Source organism: Hipposideros armiger, unplaced genomic scaffold (genome assembly GCF_001890085.2).
Source record: "Hipposideros armiger isolate ML-2016 unplaced genomic scaffold, ASM189008v1 scaffold_1259, whole genome shotgun sequence".
NCBI classification, from domain to species: domain Eukaryota; kingdom Metazoa; phylum Chordata; class Mammalia; order Chiroptera; family Hipposideridae; genus Hipposideros; species Hipposideros armiger.
Window position 1 is genome coordinate 15,859 of NW_017732609.1, and position 13,712 is coordinate 29,570.

A 13,712-nucleotide genomic window follows, 5' to 3' on the forward strand; every position below is an offset into this window, starting at 1 on the left:
GAACAGGTAACACTGCTTCAGAACTGTGAAACTTAACTAAAAGGATATCAAGATTTTTAAAATGAAAAATATTATTAAAATGTTAATAATTAGCTAACCAGATGACCTCACAGAATCAAGGAGAAGCATTTATTTGCATCCAAAATATTTTAATAGTAAACAATAAAGAGTATATCTCGATAATTTGTTCCTAGCATTCAATGGCTAACTTTACTAATTTGAAAACTTGGCCAAAACAGTTTTAATGAATACATGAAAAGGTAAAAACAAAATATAATCATCTAATTACATGAATCATCTGAATTCAATATAATCATCTGAATACAATTACAAGTTTTCAGATAACATGTGGTTATCTGAAACAGTTTTAATGAATACATGAAAAGGTAAAAACAAAATATAATCATCTAATTATGTGAATCATCTGAATACAATATAATCATCTGAATACAATTACAAGTTTTCAGATAACATGTGGTTATTTCACATTTAGGTCAAAATATAAACATATACAGAAATAATTTATGCAAATAAAAAAGTATCAATTTCAGAAAAAGTTTGGCTCTTTAGAAAATAAGAAAAAAAATAAACTATAAATTTTGCTTTTAGGCTCCTTAATCAAAATAACTTTCTGAAATTAAACAAATAGCTTTTCTGCTTCCTTTAGTTTATTTTTCCTATCCATTTTAGCAATTGCAGCCCAACGGTCCTCCTGCATTTTCCTCATAGCTCCAAACTTCTGTGTAGATCCAGGGGTTGTTAGAGATGAAGGTGTCTGAATACAAAATAAAATCATAATGTTTAATTAAAAAAAAACAAAGCCCAGCTTTTGAAATTTGTTTTCTGAAATAAAATTTAAAAGCTACCTTTTTTGTTGTTCTGGCACAATGAGAAGTTGGTGTAATATTCTTGTGTAGTTTTTTCAATGTCTCTTCCTCTGAAACCATGGTCTTAAAGAAAAATACAAAAATATAATTTTGGGCTGCCATTATTAATATTATTAACATTCTGTCTACCTACCATATGAGGAGGAGAAGGAGGAGGAGGGGGAGGGAGGAAGGAACAGGAAGACAAGAGGAAGTAAAGAGAGAAGAAAGAGAAAAGACTGAAGAAAGAAGACTAGAACAAAATAACCTCAATCTGCCAAATAAAGACATAGATTTTGATTCTATTAACTATATTCCTGAGAGTTTACTAAGTACAAGATGTATATAAGTAGTATTTTTCTACTGATTTCTATTTCAGTTTCAGAGTCTTTATATTACCACTTTCTCCTCACCTTACCCCCAGCCTACTTACTCAAACTCACACTTAAGCCCTATAATAACCATTTATCATCCTATAAAACTTGAAATGTCAACTGTCAACTTATGAGTATTGCAATTCTCCCAAATTATAATAGCTAACACTTATTTAGTACTTTATGTCAGGCACTGTTTTAAGCACTTTGCATATTTTAATTAGTTTTAATCCTCACAACAATTTTGTGAAGTAGGTATATTATTATCCCCATTTTAAAGGTGAAGAACTGAGACACACAAACATTAAGTAACTTGCCCAAGATTGTACAGCGAGTAAGAAATGGAACCAGGATTCAAATCCAGGTAGGCTGGCTCCAGAATCCATTCTCTTAATGAATAATCTACACATATTTAGTCAAATAAGCAATCAGTTGACATTATCTTTTCCTGCTCATTAAAGGCTTCATGGATGAAAATATTCAAATTTTTATGAATTCTAAGATTTTAACAGAATTCAGTTAAGTTACGAAGAGCTGCTTTTTCAGATATGTTCAGAACCAGTATGCACCAACTGACCAGCTTAGCAAAGAGAAATTAATTTAAAAATTATGTTGGAAACTATCGTTAAAATTTTACTTAGTGAACAGTAACTGATCATTCATTACTGAATGCCCACACAAAAATAATAATTAACCTAATTAAACAAAACCTTATGTATCCTTATAACTCTATAGCAGTTTTTTCATCTGCTTATTAGCCATTTGTATATCTTCTTTGGAGAAATGTCTGATCAAGTCCTTTGCCTATTTTTTAATTGGGTTATTTATTGTCTTTCAGCTATGGCAGTTCCTTATGTATTCTGGATATTAATCCCTTGTCAGATACATGATTTGCAAATATTTTCTCCCATTCTTTGGCTTGTCTTTTCAGTTTCGTAATAGTGTCCTTTGATGCACAAGTGTTCTTAATTGTAATGAAGTCCAATTTATCTTATTTTTTTCTTTTCTTGCCTGTGCTTTTTGGTGTCATATCCATGAAGTCCTTGCCAAATTCTGTAATGAAGATTTCCTCAATGCTTTCCTCTGAGAGTTTCATAGCTTTAGCCCTTAAATTTAGGTCTTTGGTCTATTTTGAGTCAATTTTTATAGATCGCATAAGATAGTCCAACTTCATTTTTTTGCATCCAGTTTTCCTAGCAAAATTTGTTGAAAGAACTGTCCTTTCCCCACTGGTCTTAGCACTCGTCAAAAATCAATTAACTATATATGTGAGATTTATTTCTGGGATCTCTATTTTATCACATAAGCCTATATCTGTCCTTTTTCCAGTACTACATTGTTTTAATTACTAGCTTTGTAATAAGTTTCAAAGTTAAGAACTGTTGAGTCCTCCCAACGTTACCCTTCCTTTTCATAATTGTTTTAGTTGGTTGGGGCCCCTTGCAATTCTATATGAATTTGAGTAACAGATTTTCAATTTCTGACAAAAAGGCTGTTGGAATTTTGATAGGGATTGTACTGAATCTGTCAACTTCTTAGGGTAGTATTAACCTCTTAATTATGTCTTCTTATGCATGAACAGAATTTGTTTTTATATTTCTTTAGGTCTTCTTTAAATTCTTTCAGCAATGTTTTGTAGTTTTCAGTATAAAGTCTTTCACTTTCTTGGTTAGATTTGTTCCTACGTATGCTTTTGTACATGTATTTTAGATGCTACTATAAATGAAACTTTTCTTCATTTCCTTTTTGGGTTATACATTGCTGTGTATAAAAACATAATTGATTTTCATGTGTTGGATCTTATATTTTCCAAAGTTGCTTAATTAGGTCTGGTAGCTTTTTTGTGGAGTCTTTGTGATTTTCCTTGTATAAACAGGCTCATGTCATCTGCAAATTAAAGATAGCTTTACCTCTTTTTTTCCATTTGCATGATTTTCTTTCTCTCCTTCCTTCCTTTCCTTCTGTTTTTGTTTTTGTTTATAGTCGAATAGATCTGGCTAAAACTTCCAGGACAATGTTGACTAACAGAGGTGAAAGTGGGCTGGCTTCCTTGTCTCATTCTTAATCTTAGAGGGTAAGGCTTTCAGTCTTTCATCACTGAGTATGATGTTAGCTGTGGGTTTTCTTAAGTACACTTTATCATGTTCAGAAAATTTCCCCCTATTCCTAGCTTTATGAGAGTTGTTGTTTTTTCCCCCAGCATCCACAAGCTTTTTAACAACAAGGCAGGATCTGGGGTTTTTTGTTTTGTTTTGTTTTTTTAAGATTTCTTTTTACTGGGGAATTGGGGAGGGGAATAGTGTTTGGGAATTGGGGAAGGGGAACATGGTGTTTTTCCAGGACCCATCAGCTCCAAGTCAAGTTGTTGTCCTTCAATCTTAGTTGTGGAGGGCACAGCTCAGCTCCAGGTCCAGTAACCGTTTTCAATCTAGTTGCAGGGGGTGTAACCCACCATACTATGCAGGAGTCAAACTGGCAACATTGTTGCACACTGAGCCATCCCGCCATCCATTGGCAGCTCACGGCAGCTCAGCTCAAGGTGCCATGTTCAATCCTAGTTGCGAGGGGGCACAACCCACCATCCCATATGGGTGTCAAACTGGCAACCTTGCTTCTAAGAGCTCACGCTCTCACCAGCTCAGCAGCAACTCAGCTTGGGTGTAGTGCAATGGCCCATGTGGGAATCAAACCAGAGACTATTGCTCAGAGTTCACACTCTTAACCAAATTGAGCCACTCGGGGTTAGTTATTGTATTCGCAGCTGGCCCTTAGGCCTCTGGCGTGCTTGAACTTCCGGCCCTTGGAACGCATGTAGAGTTTGGTGTGGCTGTGTGGGGTTCCAGAGACTTTGCTGAAATGCCTGTACACCTCTTGGCCCTTGCAAAGAACAGAGCAGGACAGTGCCACAGCCCTTGGGGAATCCAGGGCCAGCTGGTCGAAGTTGAGGCTCTTGCCCCCAACCTTAAGGATGCAGCTCCGGGCACAGCTACTCACACGAAGCGCACACACCTTCAGTTTGGGGACCTCCTGGACACACACATCATTGGTTATAGTCCCTACAACCACAACAGTTTTGCCATCCGCCATCCTGGCCAGAAAGCTTCAACTTCGGGATCATACGGGAAAGGGACAGAGGTGGTTGGTTGGTGCAACTCATGAACCTCTTCAGCACCACCTGGTTGAAGGTGGAGTTGGTTCATCTGGCCAGAAACCTGTATAGCTTAACCAAAAGCCTTAGGTAGATGTCCTGGCTCTAGGACTCCTTAGGCCAAACCTTTTGGTCTTTGTTGTGATGGATGTCGACTCCCATGATGGCATCTCCTGCTCCACCAGATCCGAAAAGAGCACCTCATGAGTTTTTGTCATGAAAGAATGTTTGATCTTGTCAAATGCTTTTTCTGTATCAATTGAGATCATGTGGAAGGGGTTTCACCTTTGTTCTATTATGATGATATTACACTGATTTTCTTATATTGAACCACCCTGGCTAAATCTGACATGGTCATGGGGAATAATGCTCTTAATATGCTGTTCAATTTGATTTGGTAATATTTTGTTGAGCATTTTTACATGTACATTCATAAAGGATAACAATTTGTAATTTTCTTGTGATGTCTTTATCTGGCTTTGGTATCAAGGTAATGCTGGCCTCATAGAATGAGTTACGAAGTATTTTCTCTTCAATTTTTCGAAGAGTTTGAGATGGATGGTGTTAAATCTTCAAATGTTTGGTAGTATCCAGCAGTTAAGCTATCTGGTCAACAATTTTTCTTTCTTGGGAGGTTTTTCATTACTAGTTTAAACTTTTTATCACTAATAACTTCAAGAAATAATTATAACCAATAAAACCCATTGTGCATTGCCTTTTTAGACTACTTTAAACAACTGTGTGCAATTATATACTGTACTATGTTTGTTGTGTTGTAAAGTTGTGATGCTCCTTTAAAAATGAAATGATATTATGAGTCATTCTGACTCTCCACTCAGCTAAGAAACTAGGCTAAATTCACATTGCTATAAAAATAGTAGGGATTCCAACCCTAGTATGTGTAATTTCAGAGCTCATGCTTTCTACTAATTCTCATTACATTTTTTTATATAACTGGACTTCAGTTTAAACTCATAGTTATTATGTACAACAACTTACACAGGCTTTGGAGACAAACTATATGCGTTCAAATTCAGACTCCATGCCTTAATAGCTAGGTGATCTTAGTTAAGGTACTTGTGTGACTTAGTTTACTCATTTATAAAATGAGAATAGCAACACTGTCTATACTTCTAGAGCATGAGAGACTGTTGTAAGAAATAACTGAAGTAATCTACGTAAAATCTTTACAACAGTGCCTGGTTCACAGTTTTAATCACTAAAATGTTAATCATTATCTATAAAACAAACAGGTATTAGAGTAGGGATTCTATAAGTTAACTTCAACAATGAGGGTTTTAGACTTCAACTACTCATTTTTCCAGAACAAATGAAAATAGAGGGTCCCAAAGCAGTAGAAAAGCTTAAAGGATCTCATAGATATGAGTGGGAATAATGAAACAAATGGCTTTAACTGGAATTTTATAATTAAGAATCTTTTGTTCATTGTTCCATTAGTGTGATGGGGTTTATCAGCTTTTAAATTAAATAAATCTAGTTCAATTATTCTCAATAAATCATTATTATACCTTCAGAAAATACTGGTTTGTGTGAATACGCTCATGGTAGAAAGTAATTAGTCATACAAACTACTAGAGGGAAATATCCTCCTTAAATATTCCATCTTTAATACATTAACACTTTAAGAATGATAAAAATGTTCCAATTGTCAACCTTGATGGAGACTTCAATCAATAAGTGCTATAAAATAAAGGAACATGTAAAATATGCAAACTCAAAAGAGGCTCTGAATAACAAATTTGGCTGCAGCAGTATTAAAAATTGTCACCTAACCTTTCTTTAAAAAAAAAAAATGAAAGAAAAGAAAATGTAGCAAAACTCCTTTATAACGCACTGCTGAAAACAAAGTTAATTTCATATGCCAACTATGCTATATCAAGTATTTCCAAATGCCATGTTTTCTGAAATTTAGAGAATTTATTTGAACCCTAATTTCTTTAAAATGCTGCAAAAGCATAGGGTTCTGTTATAGTAGAGTTCTACTGTATTTCAGTATTACAATGATAGCAATTGTGTATACTTATTATACATATATATCAAGAAATAAAGTAGACAACTAAGTAACGTAAACAAATAATAAATGTTGATTGTTTGCAATATTCTTACCAGAAGATCAGTAGTTTCTGAACTATCCGAATTAATATCAAACTCAAAGACCATTTTTCTCTTTTTATTACTTTCTTCAATGGGTATATTCTTGTTTCCTCTTTGCTGAATTTTTAGTTTTGTTGGTGTCTTCACAGTATATGCCTATCCAAAAAGAAAAACAATACATTATCATATCAAATAAAATACACATTACTAATAAAGCAAGTTGAGTCTTTAGTAATAAATAACTCCATTATTACTGTCATGTATATGAAGTATAGATTTTTGTCACCTTGCAGCTGCCGACTGGAACGCTCCTGCGCACTGATCCTTTGAAGGCAAAGGAAGTGTCTTGGAATGCTGAGACCCGAGGGAATGATCTCAATAAAACTTCCTTATCCAGTGGTCTCGGAATGCTGAGGCCATCCCGGGGATCATACACATGTGTGAAAGCACAACTTGTGCTTGATCACAATGAGTTTCAGTGAAGCAGCTGCCGGTCTAATCGAATCAATTAACTGGGTATAGATATTCAAATTGACTTCTTTGTGACAGTTGTAAATAAAAGTTATTCACCTGCCAGTATCAGGGCTTGCTCTCTAGTCTGCAGAGACAAGACGGCCTGGCCTGCAGAAACTCTACTTTTGACTCTTGTGATTTCTTAACCCTTTGCCACCCCTCCTGGAGCCTCCCAGCCCTTGTCACATGGGACGTGATAGATTTTGGATAAGAATTTAATTCAGATATTCTTGGTAATAAAACTTTTATAAGTTTCTTCAAAAAATATACAATAGTGGACTTTCTTTCTCCCTCCCTTGAACTTAAAATATGGAAAGGGGAAGAAGGATAGAGGGAGAGAGGGAGAGGAAGATACTACAGCTTCAGCAGTCAAAAATCTTAAGAGGGACTTTAATTTTTGTAACAATTATTAACACCAAAGAGCTGAATACACACACATTGCTGTTTCTACAAGAATCCTTACTGATTTATAAGAAAATACATTTGCTTATTTTTTGCTGGTAACTTAATTCACATTAGTCAATATTTGGTATTCCATATTATCCAGTAAGTTTAATAATTTTTTTAAAAGTATCTTTAAAAAATAAGGTCAGCGACATCAGCAAAAATGGTAGAGTAAGTAGCTCCAAAAATTCACTCTCCCATAAAGCAAAGAAAATACTGATAAAAAATATTGGGTTTTTGGAAAAGTCATGATGCATTTTTGCAATGAAAAACATAGAAAAAATACATCATGACTTTCTGACAACCTAATAGTATCAGAACTCTAGTAATTGACCAAAAACTTGGCATAACCTGATTATTATTTTTTTAATGGCTGAACATTTGCAAAAACAGCAAGCTTTACAGTATCTTAACTTTTCTTACCCATCCCCCCCTCTCCAGCTTTACATTACCCTTAAAAAATAACAGCTCACATTCCTGATCCATCCTGGCAGCCACTAGACAGAGCAGAACAGAACTAGGCGTTCTTTCAAAGCTTTATTCCCAAAGAGTTGTCATTATTTGACCAGTCTAGTGGTTCTCTGGAAGACCTCACTTATAAGGCAGTCTGTTTTTTATCCAACTCAGAGATCACGCAGTACAAAAAGTTTTCTCCTTGGTGTGTGTGGGGTAGATAGTAGCATTTGTCAAAAACAATTACAGGCAAGTGTTTTAACTTTGCAGCTCCCTGAGGCAGTGGTTAACAGTTGGGGCAAATGACAAACTAACCAAGAACTTTAAAAAGGACAGCTAGTAAATGAGATGTCTATAGAGCCACAGGATATTTAAAAAGCTCTGACATATTGCTGGAAATATAGAAAGCCACGCACATGCACAGGGCTTTGCATAAGTACAGTAAAGACCTGAGAAGGCCCTAGGCTCTTACCTCTGGCAGATCTTGAGGGTCTGCACAAGCAGAAATTGAAGGCTAAGGCTGAGTTGTCAACTGTCTACCTGAGTGCTAAAGGCATGCCCTAACACATATTTATAGTTCTTTGACAAAGTTTGGGAGATTTATTGGTCCAGCCATTTAAGGAAATTGCTGTGAAAACATTAGCTGAACATTAAGCTAACGAAGTAGAGACTTCAGTAGCACTCAAAGAATACAAGCTTTATGGGATTAGTTTAGAAAAGTAACTGAACAGACAATAACTATAACAAGTAGAAACAACAACAAACCCTGAGGAGAGAGGAGAATCTGATTTCCAGAGCTGTCACATTATATTATTTTTAATGTTCAGTTTTCAAGAAAAAATTATAAGACATGCAAAAAAATTATGGCCCATACATGATGGGATAAGGGTAGCAATCAATAGAAACTATCCCTAAGGAAGCCTAGTCATTGAACTTCCTGGACCAAGACTTTAAATCAGATATTTAGAATATGTCCAAAGACCTAAAGAAAATAATGCCTGAAGAACTAAATGAAAATATGAAAACAATATCTAACCAAGTGGACTATGAATAAAGACATAGAAATTTTTTAAAAAATAGAAATTCTGGAGATGAAAATTACATGAAATGAAAAACTCACAAAAGGGACTCAACATCAAACTGAAGCAGGCAAAAGAAAGAATCCATGAACCTAAAGCTAGTTCAATTGATATTATCCAGTTAGAGGACTAAAAAGAAGAATGAAGAAAAATGAACAGAGCCTCAGAGACTTGTGATACACCACCAAGCATATCAACATACACATAATGGGAGTCCTAGAATGTGAGCAAGATGAAGGGAAGAAGGTATATATGAAAACGTAATGGCTGAAAACCTCCCAAATTTGATGAAAACATTAATCTACACATCCAAGAAACTCATCAAAATCCAAGGAGAATAAACAGTCAAAGATAACCATACTGAGACACATCATAATCAACTATCAAAAGACAAAGACAAATTTGAAAGCAACAAGAGACAAGTGATTCATCACATACAAGGAATCCTCAACGTTGACTGCTAATTTCTCATCAGAACTATGGAGTCCAAAAAGCTGTGGGTTCACATATTCAAAGTGCTGAAAGAAAAGCAACTGTTACCAAATAATTATATATCCAGCAAAATCATCTTCAAAAATGAAGGAGAAATTAAGATATTCCTAGATAAACAAAAACTATAGAATGTATCACTAGCAGACCTTCCTTATGAGAAAACTAAAGGGAGTCCTTCATGCTGAAATAGGACGTGAGACTCAAATACATGAGAAAAAAATAGTGTTGGCAAAGAAAACTGACAGGTAATTTTAAAATATAGTATAAATGTATTTTTGTTTGTGACTTTTTTCCTATCTGATTTAAAACATAGGCATATAAAGCAATAATTACAATAATGTGTCCATGGACTTAAAATGTATAAATATGTGATTTGTATGGCAATCACAGCACACAAAAAAAGAAGGAATGAAGATATACTGAGGCAAAGTTTTTGTATACCACTGAAACACACTGGTATTAATTCAAGATAATCATTTTAAGTTAAGATGTTAATTGTAATTCTCAGGTTATCACTAAGAAAATTAACTTAAAAAGCATACTAAAAAAACAAAAGGATTAAAATGGTATACTAGAAAATAATTATTTAACAAAAAAGATGGCAGTAATGGAGGGATATAGGAACAAGAAAACATAAAGCACATAGAAAAGAAAGAGCAAAATGGTGGGCGTAAGTTCTATCTTATTAGTAAATACAATAAATTTAAGTAGATTAAACATTCCAATTAAAATGCAGAGATTGGGCTGGCCGAGTGGCGCATTGGTGAAGAGCTGGCTTGGGATGCCAGAGGGCCCCGGTTTGGATCCCACATATAAGGGCCAGTGACACTGTCCTCTACAGCTAAGATGCTGAACAACAGCTCAACCTGGAGTCACTGGCGATGGTGTAGGCTACACCCACTGCTGCAGTGGGTTGCCATGGGCTACCGTGTATAGCCAGCAGCCAGCGTGAGCAGCCAGCAGCCGCAGTAAGCGGCCGTCCAGAAGCCGGCAACTGATCTGCCTCGCCTGGGAAGAGCACAATGATGGTGCCAGCTTGGGCCAGTGAAGCAATGTCCTCCACAACTAGACTGAAGAACAAAAGGACAGCAACTTGTCTGTTCTCATCCCCCCAATTCCCCAATAAAAATCTTTAAAAAAAAAAATGCACATTGTCAGAATGAATGATGGAAAAAAGCATAATCCTACTATATGAGGTGTGATCAAACAATACAGTGAATATTTAAATTTAAAAAAATTAACAGTAAAAGACACATTGCCATTAATCCCCCTCACTTTGAACACACTTATCCCAACATTCTTGCAACTTTCCAAAGCAGTTGGGGAAGTCCACTTTCATGAGTGTCTTTAGTTGCTCTGTTGTGGCTGCCTCGATGTCCTGAATCATTTTGACTTTAGGGAAGAGCCAGAAGTCACACGGTGCCAGGTCCGGTGAATAAGGTGGATGAGGACACACCATAATGTTTTCATTTGACAGAAATTGCTGTATACCAGAAGCAATGTGTGACACAAGAACATTGTCATGATGGAGGATGTTCTACGGCACACTTTGAAACACACCTTCTCCCAACCGTAGCTCACACCCAACTGATGCACTGAACAAGTTGAAACTTGTCACACACTCTTACTAAGGTTCAACGCACCACTTCCCGTATTCAAGATCCCTGCCTTTCTATTGGATGGCACTTGCCAACAGCATTCACCGTATTTTGTGATCACAACAGAATGGCTCCATGTCACCCATTGCTTCTGGTACGGCAATTTCTGTCAAATACAAACATTACAGTGTATCCGTATCCACTTTATTCACCAGATCTGGCACCGTGTAACTTCTGGGTCTTCCCCAGAGTCAAAATGATCATGAAAGGTAAACGTTTTGAACTGATTCAGGGCATCGAGGCAGCCACGACAGCACAACTAAAGACACAAAAGAAGACTTCCAAAACTGCTTCAGAAAGTGGCAAGAACGCTGGGATAAGTGTGTTTGAATTGAGGGAGGGGGGAGAGTATTTTGAGGGGGATTAATAGTCATGTGTCTTTTACTGTAATAACTTTTTTTAATTTAAACATTCAGTGTATTTTTCAACCACATCTTGTATACTGTTCACAGAAATCACACTTTAGATTCAATAACAAGAACAGGTTAAAAGTAAAGGGTTAAAAGGGTGGTAAAAGGTCAACCATGCAAATAGTAAGCAAGAGAGCTAGAATGGCTATCCTAATATCAGATAAAATAGACTTAAAAAAAAGTTACTAGAGACAAAAAGACCATTTTATAAGGGTAAAAAGGTCAATCCATCAAAAAAAGGTAACTTATAAGTATATATGCACCTAACAACATAACCCCAAAATACATGAACCAAAAACTGGGAAAATTAGATAATTCAACAATAATAGTAGGATACTTCCATACCCACCCCTTTCAATAATGAAAATAACAACTAGACTGATGCTCAGTGAGAAAATATAATACTAGAACAACACTATAAACCTACTAGATGCTCAGGAAATTCACAAATGTGGGAATACAACACACTCCTAAATAACCAATGGGTCAAGGAATAATTTACAAGGGTAATTAGAAAGTACTTTGAGAATGATGAAAAGGAAAATACAACATACTTATGGGATACAGTGAAATCAGTGCTTAGAGAGAAATTTATAGCTATAAATGCCTATATTAAAAATTAAGATCAAACAGTTTTTTAGATTCCACATATAAGTGAGATCATACAGCATTTGTCTTTCTCCGGCTGACTTATTTCACTTAACATAATAGTCTCTAGGTCCATCCATATCATTGCAAATGGTACAATTTCATTCTTCTTTATAGCAGAAGCTGATGTTATATAATATTGTATGTCAACTATAATTGAATATATATATAGTCACGGGACGTGGAGTATAGTGTGGGAGTGGAGTCAAGGGAATTGTAATAGATATGTATGATATGTGGGGAGAGTAGGGCAGCCGATTAGGGGAGGGGGATTGTCACTTTGAAGGGTAAAAAGTATAACTATTATTGCACTGTATTGTACAGCTGAAACTAATTTCAAAAACATGTTTCACGATAAAAAAAATAGTCAACAACAACAAAAAATTAAGATAAAGACTAGGGAGACATGACAATTAAATGCAACATGATACCCTGGATTGGATCCTGGAAGAGAAAGAGGACATTAATGGAAAACTATGAACTCCAGATAAAGTTTGAAGGTTAGTTAATAGTAATGTACCAATGTATGTTTCTTAGTTTTGACAAATGTACATGGTAATGTAAGATATTAACAATAGGAAAAACGGGGTGAGAAATATAAAGGAATTCCCTGTACTATCTTTGCAACTTTTCTGTAAATCTAAAATTAACTGTAAAAGTTTATTTTTTTTTTAAAGTAAGGTCATCACACCCACCAGAATGTCTAAAATAAAAAAGATGAAAAATACCATGTGGTGGCAACTAGAACTCTCATTCACTACTCGCAAGAATGTAAATTGGTACTATCATTAAAAACAAAACAAAAAAAAACACCAACATGATTTGCAGTGTGATACAATAAGAAAAAATTTATAGTTGGTCTTTGTCCCTGGTTCCTGAGACAGAACTTTTAAACCCTAGTAATTTCCTGAGTGATAGGGGAGCTAGGAGCAACTTTTGGTATAATATTTGGTTTTTGATCCCAAGAATGTGATAGGAGAGTGATTTTTTATTCATAATGAGCTCCTTTCGACGTACCTGATTTTACGCTAATGAAATAACTGGTGGTTAAGGGGCTCCTAGATAGCTTCAGGATGGTTGCTAGTCACTAGAAAGACCAAGGTATGATTAGAAATTTGGAACCTTTCAGCCCTACCCCTGACCTCTTGGGAGAGGCAGTGATTGGAGAATGAATTCATCACTAAAGGCCAATGACTTAATCAATGTGCCAGTTAATGAACTTTCATAAAACCCCTAAACAATGGGGTTCAGAGAGTTTCCAGGTTGGTGTACACATGGAAGTACTAGGAGGATGGCACTTGCAGAGAGGGCATGGAAGTTCCGTTCCCCTTACCTTGCGCTATATGCATCTTTTCCATTTGGCTGTTCCTGAGTTGTACCCTTTACAATAAACTGGAAATACCGTATTTGCCAGCGTATAAGACGATTTTTTGGCCCTGAAAAATATGCCTCCAAGTGGGGGGGTCGTCTTATACGCCAGGTACACTTCAGATAGACTGCCCATAGTGCTTG

The 13,712-nt window shown here is 35.7% G+C and overlaps 1 protein-coding gene and 1 pseudogene across 1 annotated transcript in view; both read right to left on the minus strand.

The window, feature by feature from the left end:
- Window positions 1-637: 637 nt before the first annotated feature.
- Window positions 638-13,712, minus strand: part of SYCP1 (synaptonemal complex protein 1) — a 98,530-nt gene continuing 85,455 nt past the window's right edge. The window contains exons 29-31 of the mRNA XM_019633212.1: window positions 6,516-6,659; window positions 867-950; window positions 638-775 (exon numbers count right to left, since the gene is read on the minus strand). Of these exons, the coding sequence (XP_019488757.1) occupies window positions 638-775; window positions 867-950; window positions 6,516-6,659 (366 nt within the window). The remainder of the gene's footprint in view (window positions 776-866; window positions 951-6,515; window positions 6,660-13,712) is intronic.
- On the minus strand, window positions 3,983-4,550 carry LOC109377010 (60S ribosomal protein L18-like; annotated as a pseudogene).